Source organism: Gymnoscopelus braueri, assembly GCF_963280865.1.
Source record: "Gymnoscopelus braueri genome assembly, chromosome: 4".
In the NCBI taxonomy this organism is placed as follows: Eukaryota; Metazoa; Chordata; class Actinopteri; order Myctophiformes; family Myctophidae; genus Gymnoscopelus; species Gymnoscopelus braueri.
Genome location: NC_137605.1, coordinates 5,796,313 through 5,818,848, shown reverse-complemented (window position 1 = coordinate 5,818,848; position 22,536 = coordinate 5,796,313). Strand labels below are relative to the sequence as shown.

Below are 22,536 nucleotides of genomic sequence, written 5' to 3'. Positions count from 1 at the left end.
ATTGTACTTTTACTCTACTAAAGTTATTTGAAAACTTTAGTTACTATTTGATTTGCGGATATACATTTTTATATTATAAAACAACCACTTTAGCCCTATTTTATACCTAGGCTATTTGAAAATAGCCGATCTACAAGCTCACAGCTTGAGCTTGTAGATATTAGCTTGTAGCTATTTTCAAACATTTTAGTACTTTTACTTTTGGTACTTTAAGTACATTTTGATACCAATACTTTTGTACTTTTACTCAAGTAAATTTTGAATCCCGGACTTTTACTTGTAACAGAGTACATCTACATTGCAGTATTGACACTTTTACTTAAGTCAAACATTTGAGTACTTTTTCCATCACTGGTTTTGAGGGCCATGCAGTCAAAGTGACGATGGGGAACGTGGCGGCCAAGGCCATCACGGCCCCTGTCCTGGTTATATAGGGATGTACAGTATGGGCAGTGGTGGACAGTAACAAAATACAGTTTCGTTACTGTATCTTTACTTGAGTATTTGAATTTTTTCACTACATTTCAAAGACAAACTTTGCACTTTTGGCTCGACTACATTTCTATGAAGGGACAAAGTGTCTTATGAATTAATCCCTTAAAAGGAGTAGTTCAACCAAGAAATTACTTATTTTCTATCAACTACACACCCCATGAAGCCTTGAATTCATGGAGATTGTTTAGTTTTTCACATTCCTAAGGCCAATAGTTTGATGACTGGCAGAGTCTCAAAGAGTCTCCTACTGACCGATGATGACCCGTCATCAATTATTGGCTATGGAATGTGGCAAGAACAAAACAATCTCCATGAATTCAAGGCTTCAAGGCGTGTGTAATTGAAAGATTATAATTTTTTTGGTTAACTACTCCTTTAATATAAGCCCTATTTCAAAATATAGTGAAAATAGATGATCTTCAAGCTCACAATGCGTCTTATTGAATTTTTGGGGAAAATGTCTAGATTTCAATACAGTAATGCATTGAATCAAATGTAATTTTACTTTTGAATTAAGACCTGAGGCCGATTCTACAAATGTCTTTTAAATCTCCCCATCTCAAAATATTTTGTTCCAGGGACCCCCAGGAGCAAAGATTTGAGTTAAAAATGTTTGCTTTAAAAGAATATATATATTCAAAGATTTGCACAAATTGTAATTTTTTTTCTTGAAAAATAGCAGATCTACAAGCTCGTAGGGCGGCACGAAGTACATGAGCTTGTATATCTGCTATTTAGCTAAAATGACAGATGCTTTCCCGGTTGTAATGGGTTAATATTTCCATCGCATTATCAGCTGCATGTATGCACCTACAAAGCCTACTGTTTGGGACTTCAATGCCATATATGACATATTTCATTCATGTCAGGTTTGCTATTCATAATTGCAAATACATTAAATAAACATAATTCCACACAATGAAATGTTGATTGGAGAAATCAATCATTTAATTAAAACATTTCAAACGTTATTCTTCCACATCATTTTCTCTTGAGAGCTTGGCTGACAAAAAAACAAACAATAGTCATTATATACAGCAGAACTTTGTCTGTCTGAATGTCTTAACCACCAAATGGTCTGGTCACAGTTTGACAGTGGCTACGTGTTCAAATGGAAAATATCACACCTTCATAATAGCTTTTCTTTGACCCCATCAAGTGGCACAACGGAAAGGTCATCAAATATTAAAGTGTCACATTCAGAGACACCGAACACGGCGATGCAGGGTAGGAGGCGACAGAGCAACAGAAAACCTAGAAAACACGAGGGGAATGGGGTCACGAGATGTGACCTTGAACATTGGGATGGATGCAAGGGAGGCAAAGAGAAAGGCCATTTTCAATATAAAATAGACCCGCACCGTCATTTCTCATCGAATGTAACTTTTATGTTTTAGGATGAAATGTTTTAGGATGAAAGTGTGTTTAACAACATTGAACCTTAGTGTCCCTATACTGGGGTGAACGTTCGGCAAGAATAGAAGATCTACAAGCTCATAACGCAACCCAAATGTGACACATTGTGACGTATTAACTCCAGATCCTTAAGGAAAACTTAGGCGGTGAAAAATGTCTCATAAAAGGAGGTAAAATGTGTCAAATAGAGTCTCTACGGCTGTTGATAAATGAACACCGACGCCGGTGGGAGAGGAGATATTGTGTGTTTCGGAGAAACAGCAGCGTGGTGCTGATGTTTGTAGTGTGAAGCTTAATGTCAGAGTGTTTGTGTTGGAGCGCCTCAGTGTGGCGGCAGAGTTCATGTGCAACCTCTTCCAGAGAGAGATAGAGACACTAGAAACTCTGCTGGAGAAACAAGACAAACTTCTGGACGTCATTTTACAGACACAAATCAAACTACACAGAGCAGGTTTGTTAATGAGCTTGTAGATCGGGTATTTTTGTCAAATACTTTTGGTGTAGAGAGAACTAGCTCCTAGAGCCCAGGGGGACCCTGGTCAACTAAGAATACAGGGTTGAATTAAGACCCCTCACATCCTGTAAACTAAACTTAATAAACTATGAAAGCCACCTACGGTTAATTGTTTTCAAATTATTATTTTCCAGTAAGTGCATTTAACACAGATTCCCCACATCCAGTTTGTACTGGATCAAACAACTCCTAATCTCACGTAGCCAGGCGGTCGGAGCTATCCGCCTTACCGAGCCATATGGCCCCTAGGGCAGGAGCCTATCTCCTGTTTCTGTAGCGTGAGGCAGTTTGATGAACAAGTACACCCCCTGGACATGACACTAGTATGTCACAGAGACTGACCCCCCAATCCAACCCTTGATGCTGAGTGAGGCATTGGGTCCCATAGTTTTTGGTATGACCTGGCCGGGGATTGAACACCCGACCTCCCAATCTCAGGGCGGACACCCTAACCACAAGGCCAAATGTCTGCTAACATCTCCATTCAATGTACTGTATGGGCTAGAACAGCAGCAAGAATGACCGCTGACAAAAACTTCACACACTGCTTTGAAAACTAATCATATCACCGTCCCAATATGAAGGACCGCCCTGACGTCTTTGCATTGATTCTGCAATGCAGTAAAAAAATGTAATCTCTAAATAGTTTCCACCCAGTTATACCCCCCTACATTGAATTTACATGCCATCAGATGTCGCTAGCCAGAGATCTCTGACCGTCTGTCTTGGGGAGACAACACACTTCCGGACCAAAAATGAACTTGGACCAGGAAAACCTGCATAGCATTTAAATTAAAATACCAAAAAAAAAGAGATCTAAAATCTCTTGAAATGTGATCCAACATCACAAAAAGAAAATGTGTTTAAACAAACAATACTAGGATTTTAATAAGCAGTTCCTTTTCTGTTCCTGCATTCTCTTTTCATTTTGGCACAGCTCTCTTATTCGCTCTCCTTGTATCTTTCTACACACTCAAATCAGTGTTCATTTATTAATGCGTGACTCTGTTCCATTTATACACTCTCAGAGTTATGGGTGGTCCTTTAAATAATAATAATAATTTAAAAAAAAGCTTTGAGAACCACTGACTTACAACACCTTTAAATAGGCTTTATGCACAGCAGCCATATTTTCACTTCCTTCACAGGTGTTACCAATGATACTAATGAAGGCTCAGTTCCATTTAGTGTAGCACAGTGGGTCTCAGATTTTTCAATTTCCACGACCCCCATAACTCTGAGAGTGTACAAATGGAACCAAATGGACCCTTACGGGTCCATTTGGTTCCATTTGTACACTCTCAGAGTTACACACCCGTAAGGGGCCATTTGGAAACCCCTCAAGGAACCCTGAGGGTCCCTGGACCCCAATTTTAGACCCACTGGTGTAGCAGAGTGTTTCCAGTGAGCCAACATGACACATTATCAGCACCATGACTCTGTTTGACCAAGAATGGAACAGAGCCTTCATTAGTATCATTGGTAACAGCTGTGAATGTCTTCACAATATGGCGGCTGTGCATGGAGCCTATAGACGCTGAGGCATGTGACCGCGTGTCACACACAGGGTCACAACATCTCGTGCGGGACAGGACGGTCGACGGGGTCAAAGTTCAGGCGTTGTCGGTGGTGGCGTGCAGCGGTCCCATGGTCCTCTCCTGGTTGTGCTTCCTGAAGAAGGCCTTTCCAAACTCGTAGGTGCTGATCATGATGGCACACGCCGGAGCCACTTTGATCAGCCTGGGCATGAAGCCTGGAGAACACATAAGAGGTGTGTGTGTGTGTGTGTGTGTGTCACTGTCAAGGTAGGCCTGGGCGATGCGACTTCAAATCCGATATCACGATTATCTCGAATGCTTGCCTCGATTATGATTAAAGGTAGGGTAAGTGATTTGCGTTGGTTAAAATAATTGTTAAATAGCTCTATATTCTGATAGTACTCATTGCTATAGAGTGTTTGTTCAGTATTAGGAGTCTCCTTGTCTCTCCACCTCTTTATTAAACAGAAAATGCACTTTCGTTTCAGTTTCAGTTTCATTTCCAATTTCATCCAACCAGGACAGAGAACTCAATCAGGATACAGATTAAACAAGTGAAATTGGAAGTGATGACACTAAGAAATGAGCAGACAAAATTGGAACTGGAACACTATACAAATTAAGCTTAAAAATGGGTACTTTCTCCTGATTGGCTGAGATTTTGACACCTACCGAAAAATGTATTTTCTGTTTATTAAAGAGCTGGAGAGACAGGGAGACATCTGTTACTGAAAAAACACTCTATAGCAATGATTACTATCAGAATATAGTATTTTAACCTTTTAACAAAATACTTTTTTGTTTTAACCAAAAAATATCACTTACCCTACCTTTAATGAAAGATCTACAAGTTCGCGCTGTGAGCTTGTAGATCACCGATTTTCACTACTTTCTACGCAATCGTACAACCAAGTGCAACCGGAGGGAAATTAGAACACCAGCAACTGCAGCGGAACAGAACGTTGCAAAAATAGCCAATCTACAAGCTCACAACGCGGCGCAGCACGAAACGTTGTGAGCTTGCCGATCGGCTATTTTTCGGCAAATATACAGTATTCCGTGTAGAAAAAAAGAATGGGCCTAGTATAGAAGCCTGGGGGACTCTGGTCACGGACATCATAATTTTTTTGAAAGATAAGATATTTGTGGGCCTTTTTCTACCTTTATTGATATGAAAGTAGGCTCACAAGCTGGATTACCAGCCTATGTGGTATGCGCCTGGACCGCTAGGCCAGCGGGCGCCCAGGTCAAGGACATTATTGAACAATCAGATGGTATACTAAATCATCAGATCTGGTCTGGGTCTAAACACAGTTCACACAGATCCCTGGTGAAATGAAGTGAATCATACCTGCAAACAGTCCACCGACACCGTTCTCTGCTACGATCCTCTTCATCACACTGAGGGTAGAGGACGACACCTGGGACGACACTGACACACACACACGCACACATTACTATACTTATAAGGACATTTTAAGACAGTGATTTTATTAATGTAATTTTTTTTAATTGACATTTTTAACCCGTAAGCCTAAAGCCGAAAAATAGCCGATCTACAAGCTCACAAAGCGACTCGTTGTGAGCTTGTCGATCGGCAATTTTTCGGTGCACGTCACCAGCGTGCAGCTAAGTATGAATCGGGTATAACTCTAATCCTAACTCCTAAACCGAACCTCTCAATGCGTAACCCTAAGCATAACCCCAACAGGAATCTTTTTCTAATTGTAAGGCCATCTCTAAAAATCTTTTTTAAAGGGATAGTCACCCCATGGAGACTTGAATTCATGGATATATTTTTTTGTCGCATTCCTAAGCCAATAATTTGATGACCAGCGGACCGGTTGGAGACACAAAGGAGACTCTTTGTGTCTCCTACCGGAACCACTGGTAATTTTTTTCAATTATTGGGTTAGGAATGCGACAAAAACAAAAGAACATCCATGAATTCAAGTCTCCATGGGGTGACTAATCGATAGAAAAGTCATTTTGAGGGTGAACTATCCCTTTAAGCATAAAACCACTTTTTTTCTTGTGAGGACTAGCAAAATGGTCCTCATATTGTCCATTTCTCAAATTCTACTATACTTAGTAGTAATAGTAATAATGGTAGTATAGTAATACAAACACGCACAATAATAATAATACCAGTCATCCACACGTTAATAATAGTACTAATGACAACATTAATCTTCCTGACAGGACATTACAGAAACATATCAATGTCCTCCTTACAGTTCATGGCCTCCACCTCCACCTGCCTCTTGGTTTTGACCACATCAAACGGTAAGGTGGCAATGGCAGCAATCTGAGAAACACAAGGACAGGTTGTGATAAGTCCTCTACATGTGATACATGGTGTCATCTTGGTCTCTGGGGATTGGGACCACTGGTACTACTGGTTTTCTGTCATACTGGGAAGTTCATTACATTTGTGTTTTATAACCATTACTGTTGTGTAAGATAAGGTGTTTAGGTATGAAACCCCTTTTATATTTTTTGACTAAACCACGTATCCTTTATCGTAACAAAACCACATGTCTGACATTTCTAACAAACCAAACTGTGTGAAAATCGGTTGTGAATTCAGCGAGTTATTATAAACAGATTTCTGAAAAGCCTATGTTGCGATATCAGTGGTGCTCAAACTTTGTCAAGGACCCCCAAAATGCTCGAAGGTCCTGGGTTTGATTCCCGCAAGGGACGCTGTGGGCACTGGGGGCGTGTTCTCTCCTCCGCGTCATCAGTGCCCATACCCTAGGTGGGGTTGGTGAAAGGGCCTTTATGTGTGGAGTTCTCCCTGTGTCCCCTAGGGTAGGTACCCTCACAAAAACATGCAGTAATCCTGGTCACTATACCGCCTCCCCCATGACAGCCGGGGCGCCTGATGGAGGGGAAAGGAACTGGTTGGAATAACGTGTTCCTTCCACGCGCTACGTCCAACCAGGGAAACTCTCCCCTGTCAGGTGACAAGAAGGTCAGTTGGCTCTCATGCATTGAAGGAGGCATGAGCTCGGCCCTGGCCTCCCTAGGTTGGCAGAGGGAAGGTAGTGCCCAGGATTACATAGACAATTGGCACTGGATGTAAAAAATGGGGTTACAAAATAGTGGGATAAAAAAAAAAAAAAGAGCCCCAAAATTATGTATTTGGCCCGTGGACCCCAATCTCAAAATATGTTGTTCCAAGGACCCCCAGAAGCAAAGATTTGAGTTAAAAATGTTCGCTTAAAAAAAAAAAAAAAAGATTTGCAAAAATGTTGCAATTTTTGAATTGCCCAAAGAAATCTTAGAATGACACACAGATGCGTTCGCGGTCTTAACGGGTTAAAAAAAGGAACTCACAGAGCCAGACACGGCTCCGGAGATGAAGGTGATGGAGAAGGAGGCTTCCCTGGTCTGGGCCCGCTCACACAGCCAGGCCTTGGTCTGCTCGTAGTTGTACCAGTACATGGCGGAGAAGGGCACGTCCCTCAGCAGGGTGGGCCCCCAGCCCCTCCACAGGGACCGCCAGCCCGACGAGCGCACCTCCTGGCCGATGACGCCGATCAGCTGCCGGTACGACTGCTTCTCCGACTGCAGCTTGGTCCGGATCAGCTCCAACGGGCTGATGACTGTCGCCGAACCCACTGACACAAAACACAGGAGAGAACAGAGAGAGAGAGAGAGAGAGAGAGAGAGAGAGAGAGAGAGAGAGAGAGAGAGAGAGAGATAGAGAGAGAGAGAGAGAAAGTGAGGATGACAGTGGGTCAGTGTTGATTTCGTCGACTAAAACTATGACGAAAAAAATTTCGTCGACTACCTTTTTTTCACTGACTAAAACTAAATAAAAGCTAAGCTATGATGACGAAAACTAAGACTAAATATATTGACAATTTCGTCAACAAATAAAAACTAGACTAAAATGTTAGGGAGGGACGAGTGGAGACGAGGTCAAGTAGAACTAAAAGACAAGTCATTTTATGTTTGGTTGCGCTCGGGTGTTGTGCTCTGAGGCGTTGTGAGCTTGTAGATCGGCTATTTTCAGCATGCAACCAAGTGTAAGTTCAGCCATTACGACGCCATATGACTAAAATGTAATGGCATTTTATTCAAAAGACTATGACTAAAACTAAATCAAAATTTGCTGTCAAAATCAACACTGCAGTTGGCTTGGTTGATAGCATGATGGATATAAGGGCTGCAACAATTAACTCATTCAGTGCCTGATTTATTTCTGGCAGTTTGGCTCTGAGTGCCAGAGCCAAAATTCATTGTAAAAAAAAGTGCTCAGGAGCCGAGATACAGCCTTTTTCAGTAAGAAGTTAAACAAGAAGTGAATGGAGCATTTTCAAATCATCGTATCTTGGGTTCTGAACCTTTAACACATTAACCGCCAAGAACGTAGTCCTACGGTCCGTTAAATCCAACTGTTAAGCGCCGAGACCGTAGCCCTACGGTCCACGGTCTTTTCGCGCTAAACATTTCCGGGTTCACTTTCGGAATTTTTTTGATCCACTTCCGTTTCCGGTTTGATGACCGGAAACGGAATTATTTGGGATCCGGTTTTGACGATCACGTCCGCTCCCATTCTACAGACGAAACTGAAACTCAATTCTCTTCCTGTAGTTTTTTCTCCTCGCATTTCACTGTTTAACGTAATCCGCTCTAACTACAACATGGATGCCCCGTTTGACACGTGATTTTCACTGGGAGATACGTTGAGATGTCGCGGATGTAAACAGACCCTGTACGGCTCAATCTTAAGGATTTTAACAAGATCTATGGCGACATGAAAAAAACAAAAAAACAACAAAAACACCTTGGCACTGGTGAGTACATTATGAGATGAACCTCTGGCGGTCGATGTGTTAAAAAAAAAAAAAGAAAAAAAAAAAGTGGCACAGGGCTTATGATACAACGGACGTCTTAGACGTCTAGTGGCACTGAATGAGTTAATCGAACAAATACATTTAATTGATTATAAAATACATTATACAAAATAGTGACTGGATTGATCGCTAATTTTGGGCATGTTATTATAGAAAAAAACGTTCACAAATGCGACACGTTGTGAGCTTGTAGATCTGCTATTTTCACTATTCTTGCACGACTAGGGTGACCATACGTCCTCTTTTACCCGGACATGTCCTCTTTTGGGGGGCTGTCCGACCTGTCCGGGGGGGTTTTATTAAATCCTTCAAATGTCCAGGGTTTTGAGAGTTTGGGTGATATCCCCCCCACTTCTGGGACAAAGAAAAAAGAAAAAGAAAAAAAACTCAGACGAGCCGGAGGCTTTTACGGGTGGAAAACGGAACTCTCGTCCTAAAACACACTGCCCCATTTTTTTCCCGGGTGAGGCCGCCGGATTAGACCCAGGGCGAGGGTGTTTAGGACGACGGTTCTTCCATTTCCATTCAGAGAGGTGCGCGAGCAGCGCCTCAGAAGAAGGACCCGCCGATGTTTCCTTTTTGCTTGATATTGTTTGATGGCGAAAAGCCCAAACAAATTCTCAATGACGGGTGGTTTAAACAGTTTTCTCATGTTGGTCTCTGGGAGCTGCCCAGTACAACCACAGTCTTCAACTAGTAGGGTACTTGGAGCAGCCATGCTCGGCGAGGGCACTCGCTCACCTAGCGGCAGTGTTGTAAAGTAACTAAGTACTTACTCAAGTACTGTACTTAAGTACACTTTTAAGATTTTTTTTACTTTACTGGAGTATTTCCCATTTTCAATACTTTTACTTCTACTCCACTACATAAATGTTGTACTTTTACTCCACTACAATTATTTGACGGCTTTAGTTACTAGTTACTTTGCAAATTTAGATTATTATCACAAAACGTAACCACTTCAGCCCTACAGTATATATGTTACAGGGTGAATGGAGAACCAGGGTGATTGAAGAAGGCTCGCTCGTTTTTACCACCCACCCAGCAATTCTGTAGAAGCAACACTAGACACTAGAGGGAGCCACAAGCCAGGCTTGTGCACAAGCATATATGGCCGCTACCACACACACACACACAGTCACACACACACACGCGCGTGCGCGCACGCACACGCGCACATGCTTTCAATGGACTGTTAAGATACTTTTATTGTGTTCTGCTGGCTTTTGTTTTAGTTTCTCCCTGACACACACACACACACACACACACACACACACACACACACACACACACACACACACACACACACACACACACACACACACACACACACACACACACACACACACACACACACACACACACACACACACAGTGATCCATGAAAAGAACTATTCTGTCCCTATCGGTTTACAAATCAAACGGCGCTGAGTCGACTAGTGGAGCGTCGGCCGGTCACCGCGGGCACTCGCGCCTGGAGGCGCGAGGGCGCGCTTCCTCGGCCTCAAGCTCCACTAAGTCGGCGCGCCGTGCGTGTGAACGCGTGTTCAGCGTTCCCCTCATAGATATTATGGTTCCCCTATAGCTATGTGGGGGGGAACAACAAAAGACAGGTCTCCGTCGGCGCATCAAAGCCCCGCCTCTCCGCGCTCTCCTTCTCCTCCTCCTCCTCGGAGGAGAAGGAGAGAAGGAGAGGACGGGACGGTTTAAAACGCGAGGAGGAGGAGGAGGAGGAGGAGGAGGCTCCTCTTCCTCGCGAGCCTCGCGTAATAACCCCCCGCATCGCAGCGCCGTCCTCCTCCTCCTCCTCACGAGCCTCGCTAATAAACCCTGTCTCGAAAAGCCCCGCATCGCCCCGAAGCCCCGTGCCTAAAAACAAGCGCTCTGTCTTCAATCACCCTGGCTCTCCAAACACCCTGTGACATATATATTTCGGCCATTTGAAAATAGCCGATCTACAAGCTGCATGGTGAGCTTGTAGATCTGCTATTTTCAAAAGATTTGTGTACATTATGAACTTGTGAAATGGGACATTCTGCACAATGAGTACTTTTACTTTTGGTACTTTAAGTATATTTTGATGCCAATACTTTTGTACTTTTACTCGAGTACATTTTGATTACCGGACTTTTACTTAGAGTAACAGAGTATTTCTACACTGCAGCATTGATACTTTTACTTAAGTAAAAGATGTGAGTACTTTTTACACCCCTGCCTAGCGGCTTGCTCAGGCGCGCCTCACGAGCCTCATGCACAGGACGTTGGGTGAACCGAAACGAGCGCTCCTCGATACAACTGGTTTGGGAATCGCTTAGACAAAACCTGTGTGTAACAGTGCACAGTGCACTGTGCAGTCTCAATGTTTATACACAAATTATCTCTCTAATAAAGTCTAAAGTCGTGTTAGCTGTGTGCTGACCTCTAGCCAAGGCTCCCGCCACTAGAGGCGCCATCTCCGCGTGTTCTCCCATCCTCGTCCTCAGAGCGAAACACAGCTGGTCGTAACAGGTGAAGTAGATGACAGTGGCCGGCACCGCCATCACACTGAAAACAATCACACAAAATAACATGTCACACCTCAACACCATGTGCTACAACTGATCTCTGCTTAGGTGACCTTTATAATAACACATATAAAGAGATTTTTATGAATTCAGCATCAACCTTTTTCTCCTTCTTTTTAATCTTTTTAATCATAGATTTACTTCCTTATAAATACTTGTTTTTTATCATCCGTAAAACACTTTGGAAATGTTTTTTGTGTGCGACAGAAATAACGCTGTTATTGTTATTTCAGTCAGGCAGAAGTCTGGACCGCTCACGCAAAGCAAAGCCAGTTAACTCATTTAGTGCCACTGGACGTAAAATACGTCCAATGTAATAAGCCCTGTGCCACAGGACGTAAAATACGTCAAAAAAATAATAATAATAATAGTTTTTTTTTCAGAACCCAAGATATGATGATTTGAAAATGTTCTGCTCCATTCACTTCTTGTTTAACTTCTTACTGAAAAAGGCTGTATCTCGGCTCCTAATCACTTTTTTTTACAATGAATTTTGGCTGTGGCACTGAATGTTTTTTTTTTACAATGAATTTTGGCCAGTGGCACTGAATGAGTTAATAGCATGACTTAAAAAACAACTGATACTGCGCTAAACCACTCAGTCACACATGGATTTATAAAGCATCAGCAACAAGTCAATAAATGACAATGACTACTGAATCCCAGGAGACCCAGTGATGCAGAATTGCAGATGAATACGATTTAGCTGCCTGTAAGTAGTGAACCAGGTAGGTGTGCATTGGACTGCCCTCACGATTCAATTAGAATTAAGATTCATCAGGTAACGATTCGATTTCGATAACGATTAACCTTGTAATAATTCGATTCGACGATGCATCGCGATGCATCACACATTTCTATATTACTGCACAACATGGCAACTTTTTCATCAATCAATACAAGCAGTCAAATATACTGAACAACATATAAATATGGAAGAAAAAAAAATGTATAAACGATTTTTGACATTTGTGAATCGATTCATAATCGTCCATGTCCACAGCGCGATTAATCTATGAATCGATTACTTTTTGACACCACTAGAACCAGGTGAGTGATGCAGATGAAGGTAAGAGACTCACAGCGTTGGAGGGAGTCCACTCCATAGAGATTTGATCCCTTCTACTCGCGAGATCTTGATGAAGGCATCCTGGACACGGAGAGAAGGGTTAGCTGAATCATACTATATACTGGCTGCCCTCTTTTACATACTTGTATAATTGTATTAGTTTCTGCTATTTTGATTTGATTTACATTTAAAGAGATCGAGAGCTTATTTTAAGTCTCTCAGTGCCAAGAGTATTTTCATAAAGTACTCCCCCAGTGCCAGCAATTTGCGATTTTTTAATTTTGTAATTTTTCATTCAAATAAATGATCTGATTGGGTTTTTAAACCCATAATACAGTTCTACCAGTAGAGAGCAACAAATCGACACATTGATGATCTCGCTGGCTCACTCGCCCCCTCCCAAACAGGCTCACGTCACATCCGGTCATAACCGGATGTTGACATTTTTGACAATCGTTGATCGGGCTAAATTACGATGTGATACACGACTACGATGACTGATCGTCACCCAGACCAAAGAGAGTAGACGTGGACCTCTCCGTTTGTTTTTTATACCGTGTGAAAAACCGTGACTTTCCCTATTCTGGCCAAAAATGACCGCGGGAAAAAAATGAGAACCGGAAACGGAATCTGCGTCATGAAACCGGAACCCAATGAGTCTGAAGGAGTCAGGAAGCGAAAGTGATCATGAAAAATAAACAGAATAGCGCGACCACAGTCAAAAGTAAAAACTCTGGATTTCTCGTGCTGGCACTGAGGGTACTCGGGAAAAACTCGGGATATCTCGGGGCGTGGCACTGAGAGAGTTAATGAATATAATGTTTTAACCAATCTCTGTACAGTATGTTAATCCAACATAACTGGTACATCCTAAGATCCAATGGCATCTTAAAGGATATTTCACTTTAAAAAAAAGTGGTTCATTTTATCATCTACTCAGGCTTTTGTGAGCCCCCCAGACAGTTGCTTGATTCAGTATTTAGATATTTGATATTCATTTTATCAGACACGGCCCATTCCTATACAAACCCATTATAACTCCAAACTCCATTTTTAACATGTTAGATTAATCAAAAACACCCATCCTTGCTTCTGGTGACTCATCCTGCCCTCCTAATATGTGAGGGGGCCGTGTTTTTTCTGATTACTTTTTTAATTGTTTTCATTAAATTTTGTAATTGTATTGAATATTTTTCATTAAAAAAAATTGAAAAAAGTAATTGAAAAACACGGTCTCCTCACGTATTAGAAGGACAGTGTACAAATGGAACCAAATGGACCCTAACGGGTCCATTTGGTTCCATTTGTACACTGTCAGAGTTACAGACTTGTAAGGGTCAACGTAGAACCCCCTCAAGGAACGCTGAGCCACTGCTCTACATAGTATATGTACTATAATAGATAGGCCTACTGTATATGTCTCAAACGTCTTATAATAAAGAGTTAAGTGTTAACAGTAGAAGTGCATATTGTGCAGCCGGGTGTGTGAAGTGTACGGTACCACGGTGCCGGTGAAGTGACCCGGTGCTTTATACCAGGCCCTGGAGTTGCCGTTCTCACACACACATAGGTGGTCCATCAGGCCATTGCAGTAGACAAAGCATTTCCCTGGGAAATATGAGAAACATCTGTTAGGTCACTGTAACTGTGGCTTATTGAGCACTATAATAATAATAATAATGATAATCATAATGATGATAATAATAATAATACATAATTGACGTATAATACAGGGTTCCCACCCATTTTTTACAATGAATTCAAAACTTTTCCATAACTTTTTAAAAGTATGAGGCTATATACACACCAGTGTTCTATCAATGCACACTCGAGCAAAGGTGTCATGTCACAAACGGAACAGATCTACAAGCTAACAACGTATCACGGTGCAACATACAGATAGATGTATTTATAGATCTATTTTTGTACGTCCTGTATACATTAGGCCACACCTATTTCACATAATGCTAGAATTTTTTTTTTTTTTTTTTACAAAATCAATAGCCAAAAAAATGTTAATTATATCCAAACATTTTCCCAAACATTTGATTAATTCCAAACCTTTTCCAGGCCTGGAAAACATTTATCTTAATTTCAAAATATTTCCAGGAATTTCCTGACTGTGGGAACTCTGATCATAATACATAATTGACTTCTCTTGTGTACCTTTGCGGAAGGGATTTTTCTGCGCTTGAAGTCTGATCTTCACCACATCCAATGGGGTGACTGAGAACGGCAAAATGTCACAATATATATCAACAACTGAAACATGACAACACCAACAAGACAAAGCTGTTTGTTCTGTTTAAGTTGTAGTTTCACACCCAGTGGGTTCCTTCCTATGTTCAGCCTCCTATGTTTTGCGTTTTTAGCAAGTTTGTGCGTGCCTTTTATGATTGACTGTCTATGACCGCCATGAGCGGATGGTTTTAGTCAATGTACTACCGATTTGATCTGTGTGATTTTAGAGAAGAAGTTGAGGAACGACTCGGATGTGAACTTAACCCATTAACTCATTGAGTGCCAGATTATTTATTTTTTTAAACGTTTGGCAATTCTGGCACTCAAATGTACAACCTATGAGCATGTAAAAGAACAAAAACGAATAAACAATAATTATTTCTATTATGTTGTCCCAGTGCCAGAGTTTTTTTCAAAGTAAAACAAAAGTGCTTAGGAAGCAAGATACAGCCTTTTCCAGTTATACGTTAAACAAGGAGTGGATGGAGCTGCAAATCTTCAGATAATGATATCTTGGGTTCTGAAAATGTTTAAAAAAAAACAAAACAAAAAAACACGTCAAACACGTTGGGCCATAGCGGTAAAAACACGTGAAACACATTAATGGCACTCAATGAGTTAAGACCTGAGGCGATTATTAAAAATGTTTTCTAAATCTAATTAAAACAGTTTTTTGAAAAAAATATAAAAAATATGTTTTCACGATTTTTAAAAAATATCAGATCTACAAGCTCATAGCTATGAGCTTGTAGATCTGCTATTTTTGAATAGCCAAAGAAATCTAAAATGACACAGATGCGTTCCCGGTCTTAATGGGTTAAAGGGATAGTTTACCCAAAAGAATACCTCTTTTCTTTCGATCAGTCACCCCATGGAGACTTGAATTCATGGATATTCTTTTGTTTTTGTTGCATTCCTAAGCCACTAACTTTGATGACACGCGGACCGATAGGCAGCGGTTCTGGTAGGAGACACAAAGGAGACTCTTTGTGTCTCCTACCGGAACCGCATGCCGGTCATCAATTTATTGGCTTAGGAATGCGACAAAAACAAAACAATATCCATGAATCCAAGTCTCCATGGGGTGACTAATCGATAGAAAAAAATACATTTTGGGGGTGACCTATCCCTTTAAGGACAACCAGCAGAGACAGAGAAGTTCCTTCCTTTCCCTAAAAAGTGAAATAAGAGCCAAGGAACAGGTCCTATCAATATCAGTGGCCAACTACTAAAGTCACAGTATACTAATCTATCTACGTGCAAGGCAACCAAGTTGTATCTATTGATTATATTTTTAACCTGCTGACAACGGGTACCTAAGCTGTAGAAGCTGGTGCTGATTATTCCTGTTCTTAAAGTAAACGGCAGTTTGCATGTTCTCCCCGTGTCTCCTAGGGTAGGTATACCCTCACAAAAACATGCAGTAATCCTGGTCTCTATACCGCCTCCCCCATGACAGCCGGGACGCCTGAGGGAGGGGGAAGGAACTGGTTGGAATAACGTGTTCCTTCCACGCCCTTCGTCCTACCGGGGAAACTCCCCCCCGTCGGGTGACAAGAAGCGGCCTGCTCACTCCTCATGCAATGAAGGAGGCATGAGCTCGGCTCTAGGCTCTCCCTAGGCTGGCCGAGGGAGTGTAGTGCCCAGGATTACTTAGACCAGCGTTTCCCAACCGCGGCAGGCGGTCCATTATTGTGCCGCGACGTAATGCTAGGTGTACCGTGAGGCCGTTTGAAAGTGTGTGAACCCAACACCCCGGGAACAATAGCGCTATCGCCCGTCAATAGACACGGGCATCGTCCGTCTCACGGACACACAGCCACGCCCGAGTCCATTCAGTGAAGCAAGTCAGCGACCATCACCCATAGAAATGCAAATATGTACCTGGCAGGTACTTTATAAAAAGGCCACAGGGAGTATGCTTTCTTTGGCAGTGCACTCACACAGTCAGTACTACAACGAATGAAACTTCGTTAAAATATTCAGCGCCAGTCCACCGTACCAGGAAGAAGAGGGGCTGTCATATGCCCATATTATAATCTCTGCCATGAACGCATGTCAACATTAAAACACATGTACTAACTTTAAATCAAACATAAGTGTTAGTTTTCTTATAAAGTGCTTCTAAATCGCTCCAGTGTGTTTGTGTCAACATACAACCGTGTTGTTTGTGGTGTTTAATTACTCCACGGAGAGAATCTCTCGCAAGCCGCGGTGCCGTCAATATGATATAACCGGAGAACTCGCCCCAGTACACGCTCGCCCCCGTTTTTTTGGGCTATTTTCAAATGGCCGAAATGTATATAGGGCTGGAAGTGGTTAATGTTTTGTGATAATAATCTAAATCTGCAAAGTGACTAAAGCTGTCAAATAATTGTAGTGGAGTAAAAGTACAATATTTGCCACTGAGATGTAGTGGAGTGGAAGCAAAAGTGATTGAAGATGGGAAATACTCCAGTAAAGTAAAAAATCCTCGAAAGTGTACTTAAGTACAGTACTTGAGTAAATGTACTTAGTTACTTTACACCACTGGTTGTGAGTCAGTAATGGGCCCAGTCCATGAGGAGTTTGGCATTGTGTGTGTGAGTGTGTGTGTGTGTGTGTGTGTGTGTGTGTGTGTGTGTGTGTGTGTGTGTGTGTGTGTGTGTGTGTGTGTGTGTGTGTGTGTGTGTGTGTGTGTGTGTGTGTGTGTGTGTGTGTGTGTGTGTGTGTGTGAGAGAGAGGTCATTGTCACTGTAGGTTATATAATGGTTAACTCACCCAGTAGTGAAGTGAGAATAGCTCCAGAGCAGGACGCCACCATCTGTTGAAGTGGAGTAATGCCATTACTGGCAGCTGGAGACAGACTTTGTCCACTCATGGTAACACCTAAAAAAAAAAGAAAGATACACATATAAATAACAAGCATGCAGTTTAGGCCTGTCACAACTGTTACATAATCGTCTAATCGCAATTATTTTATATAATCACAATTATTTTTACATAATCGTCATAATCAATTCCATGTAAAAAAAATGTCATATTTTTTTTTAAATAAAAAATAGTGGAAATAGCAAGAAATATATAAGCTCAAAACACATCGCGATGTGACGCATTTTGAGCATATAGATCTGCTATTTCCTCTATTAATGTTTATTTTAAGTATAAAGTCATTAATATGCGTTATTCGTCATATCTGCCCTGTGCAACTTTTGTTTACGAAGGCTAAAAGCCAAACAGAAATGATTTGTTTATCCATAATGTTCCGTTGTCAATTTCAACAACAGAAACACAATTAAATCGTTCATCACAATTATTTGAGGGACAATTAATCGTCAACTTAAAAGTTGTAATCGTGACAGCCCTAATGCAGTTAAAACACTTCACATGGTATATATAATGATGATTAAGATGGACCAAACATTATGTTTCTGACTCAAATGTGGCCACATAGTCAGGGGATATTAGCAGAAAGATTTCCAATCTTGGAATAAATTCCTTACCAAAAAAAATCTTCACCAATGTGTTTGTAAAAGTGTCTAGTAATACATCTCACAAAGACTGAAATTCAGTTTCCCTAGGAGAATTTTTGACAGCTGCTGAAAGTTGGGGTACCCACCATTTCCCTGCATTTCCATGCAGGGCAAAAAAAATCAAATTTTAATTCTGTTTTAAGTAGCATGTGAGGGGTCAAACTAGGGTGTTTTTATGATTCTGAATCCATTGCAAGCATTTGTTTTGCACCAAAACCACTCCTTGGGCTAAAAACAGCCCAATCTCAATGGGCTTTTTACACAAAAAGTATACCTGGACAAGGATGGCTATGGCCGTTTTTAGTCTTTTCAGTCTTTGTGCGATGTATTACTAGACACCTTTACAAACACATTGGTGAAGATTTTTTTTGGTAAGGAATTTATTCCAAGATTGGAAATCTTTCTGCTAATATCCCCTGACTAACAGTCAGTGTCACAGTCAGACACAGACAGAGGGCAAAGGGCAACAATGTTCCCTGGAATAGAGAAATAAGTCCAGGTGGAAACCTGGGCAAAAATCTCCTCTAACATTTTCTGTTATAAACTATTATACATTGAATAGTATGTCTTCTACTACACTAATCTACACTTTCAATCAATAAAAAAAAGTGGTGAAAAGTAGCTTTACTCAAGTACTGAATTTTGCTTACTTTTACAAAGTATTTCTTTTACTTTTATATCATTGATAATTCTACTCCACTACATCTCATGGGCAAATGTTGCATTTGCAGATTTACATTTTATTAACACAAAACGTACAGTAAGTCAGGGCCGGACTGGGACCAAAATTCAGCCCTGGCATTTTGGTCCGGACCGGCCCACCACACCCCGTTTTGTCAACGGGGGGGTTTCACTGTTTCAGCCCAGCAACCCTATGTAAAGCATAGGTTGCACATGAACTCTGCAGCCGCACTGAGGCCACTGCTGGAAAGCATCCCAGCCCAAACATTAACGTAACTAATAATTGAGCCGCGCGGAAATTACCGTAATAATCCTAAAACGGGAGCAAATTTTATAATTTTGTTTGGCCCAACGGCCCACCGGGCATAACCCCGGTGGGCCAAATGGCCAGTCCACCCCTGCAGTAAGTGACACATAATGATTATGTATTATGATAGGTTAATCTACCCAGCAGCACATAAAGTCATTGATATCCAGAAACAACATTAAAGTGAAGAACACATGAATGCAATAATTATAAACCAATAATATGATTATGAAATGGACCATATTCTGCATAATGCACTTTTACTTTCGGTAAATGTAAGTAATATATTGATGACAATACTTTAGTACTTTCACTCAAGTAAAGTTTTGAATACAGGACATTTACTTATAACAGAAAAGGCAGTGGTGGAAAGTACTCAAGTACTGTATTTGAGTACAATTTTGAGGTATTTTTTTTTTTTACTTTACTGGAGTATTTCCAAATTTCAGTACTTTTACTTCTACTCCACTACATGTCAAAGGCAAATATTGTATTTTTTTACTCCACTACAATTATTTGAAAACTTTAGTTACTAGTTACTTTGTAGATTTTGATTATTATTACAAAACATACATTAACCACTTCAACCCTATATAGTTTGGCCAGACATTTTATACATGTGAAAACTTGTGAAATGGGACATTCTGCATTAATGAGTACTTTGTACTTTAAGTACATTTTGATAACAATACTTGTGTACTTTTACTCAAATACATTTTAAATTCCGGACAGAGTATTTCTACATTGCAGTATTGATACTTTTACTTAAGTAAAAAATGTGAGTACTTTTTCCACCACTGAATGGACCATTCTGCATAATGCACTTTTACTTCAGGTAAGTATCAAGGAGTATATATTGATGACAATACTTAAGTACTTTTACTCAAGTAAAGTTTTGCATACAGGACACGTACTTAGCCTTAGATTAAGGCTCTCGTAGATGTATTTGATCGATTTTGACATTTTAATCTCTACGAGTCTCAGCTTCCAACCCCCCAGTTTCCACTGGAATGTCAGCTCCAAAGCCCGTATTTCTCCAAACATGTACAAATGCTAAATATAAGGTGCTTACCCGCTTGCCCCAAATGTTAACTCGGCCCACGGAGTGTTTGTGCACTGTATTGGTCCATATTGTTCAATAAAGAAGTGTTTTAATCCTGTCTGTGGCCGAACGCCATTTTCCCCCACTTGTTTACATTGAGTGTAATTCCGGCTTTCACCGGATGCGCCCCGTCCCTACCCCCCATAGGAAACTTCCAATCAGAATCGGCCACAGACGGGATTAAAATACGTCTTTATTGAAAAATATGGACTAATACTTTGCATAAAGACTCCGTGGGCCGAGTTAGCATTTGGGGCAAGCGGGTAAGCACCTTATATTTAGCATTTGTACATGTTTGGAGAAATACGGGCTTTGGAGCTGACATTCCAGTGGAAACTGGGGGTTTGAAAGCTGAGACTCTCGTAGAGATAAAGATGTCTAAATCGATCAAAAGAGAGTCGTTAGACACGTAGCCTACTTCTAAACAGAAAGCCAAACAGACTGTTCTAATACACACCAATGAGCTGGATGTCAAAAAAAATAACTGATCTACAAGCTATCACTTGTAGATCAGTTATTTTTGACACGCGTACGCGGCTATAACCGCACAAAGCACAAGTTTAGACGTAATAAACAACGTCACAAACCTGGTGTCACTGACGGTTAACCAGCAACAACAACACTCTCCTCCATGAACACACACACACAGCCTAGTTAAAGTGCAGGAGAGACTCAAAAAGCAAGAACTTCAGCACCACATGATGTCTGGACGGTTAGCCTCAATAGCCTGTTAGCTTAGCCTGTTAGCTTAGCATTAGCAACACCGAGGCTAACTTGCACAACAAACGCTTCTTCTTCTTCTTTGGAAAAACCAACTATTAGGCGCAGTACCGCCACCAGCTGGACTGGAGTGTGGAACTAGAGCTATATACTAACCTCGCGTCACCAGTCTTTCACCTCGGAGGAAATATATAATTAGCATAATTAGTGGTTCTCAAAACTTTTTTTTCATGTCAAGGACCACCCAAAATGATATGTATTTCTTTGGCTGCGGACCCCCATCTCAAAATGTTTTGTTCCAGGGAGGGACCCCCCGAGAAGCAAAGTTTTGAGTTACAAATGTTGGCTCAAAGGTTAACTTTGCACACATTTTCACGATTTAAACAAAAATAGCAGATCTACAAGCTCATTACCATGAGCTTGTAGATCTGCTATTTTTGAATAGCCAAAGTATAAAAGGTTGAAATGATTGTGATGCTGTATTAACGCATTTAATACCCCCTCCCCCCCAAGGACCGGGACCCACTTTGAGAACCAACTCCTATATTCTAGTGGGTTTATTTGAACGTAATGATATTATGATATATTTTCCCTAAGAGGGAGCTGACAGTGCTAAATCATGGTGTTTTACAACAAACACGTGTGCTTCTGTTGAGGTTTACATAAATGTGGCACTACCGCCACCTACTGGCACGTAAGAGCCATGGCAACAGCTACATGGATGTGACGCAGTTTTTAATTCGACACAGCACATTCCTCACTTTACACCCATTACGCAAACATTATTTACAATTTATGTAACGGCTAAATAAATGGTAAATAGGAACAGAAACATTTGTAAATATCTCCGATATTTAATGTTAAATAGAATTCTTTTTTTTCTTTTTTTTTTCTTGGATTCATTTGTTTTATACAGAAACGTCGAAACATTAGATTCAAATGAAATATTTTAGATTAGCCACGGCACATTCTTCACTCTTCTTCACCCTGCTTTTACATTCACGTTGGGTACAAATAATAACATCAACGTTTGTAACTACGTATCATATTATTGGTATAGAATTTGTGGCGTTACACAATTTTTTATTTAAACATTTTGTCTATTATTACAGAAATGTTGAATCAGTACACTCGAACATAAAAGTGTTTATTTTGTTGTCTCGATGTCTGTCGCGAGAGTTCGTGGGTTTCCCAAAGTCCCGTGTGTTGCCAGATTTGCTGGTTTCCAGCAGCACTTTCCATCATTTTCACTCATCCTGTTATGTTCATATTTTATTTGAAAACCTAAAAATAACAATATCACGTGTTAAAAGATAAAATGATCTCTATGCCATGGTATATGGATTGACTGCACTACAAATCGTGAACCCAATCACTTCTTAAGCACATTCAACTGGGGTCCTTATTTAAATTTGGTCATTGTTTTAAATTCCAAACCTTTAAACTTTTCCAAACAGTTTCAGAAATTTCCACAACTTTTCAACACATTTTCAAAAAATATTTCCACAA

The 22,536-nt window shown here is 40.8% G+C and overlaps 1 protein-coding gene across 1 annotated transcript; it reads right to left on the bottom strand.

Moving 5' to 3' along the window:
- Positions 1-1,421: 1,421 nt before the first annotated feature.
- On the bottom strand, positions 1,422-21,028 carry slc25a40 (solute carrier family 25 member 40). The gene is made up of 10 exons (XM_080426383.1): positions 20,895-21,028; positions 17,466-17,573; positions 14,631-14,690; positions 13,966-14,072; positions 12,478-12,545; positions 11,251-11,375; positions 7,306-7,589; positions 6,199-6,271; positions 5,315-5,395; positions 1,422-4,178 (listed from the first exon to the last, which is right to left on the bottom strand). The coding sequence occupies exons 2-10, from the start codon at positions 17,563-17,565 to the stop codon at positions 4,039-4,041; spliced, it is 1,038 nt and encodes a 345-aa protein (XP_080282509.1). The 5' UTR covers positions 17,566-17,573; positions 20,895-21,028; the 3' UTR covers positions 1,422-4,038.
- Between the last annotated feature and the right edge of the window lie 1,508 nt (positions 21,029-22,536).

Coding starts and splice junctions, on each gene's coding strand:
- slc25a40 (XM_080426383.1), bottom strand. CDS start 17,565: ATGAGTGGACAAAGTCTGTCTCCAGCTGCCAGTAATGGCATTACTCCA. Junction 14,691..17,465: donor TATTCTCACTTCACTACTGG/GTGAGTTAACCA, acceptor TGCCGTTCTCAG/TCACCCCATTGGATGTGGTG. Junction 5,396..6,198: donor GGAGGTGGAGGCCATGAACT/GTAAGGAGGACA, acceptor TGTGTGTGTCAG/TGTCGTCCCAGGTGTCGTCC.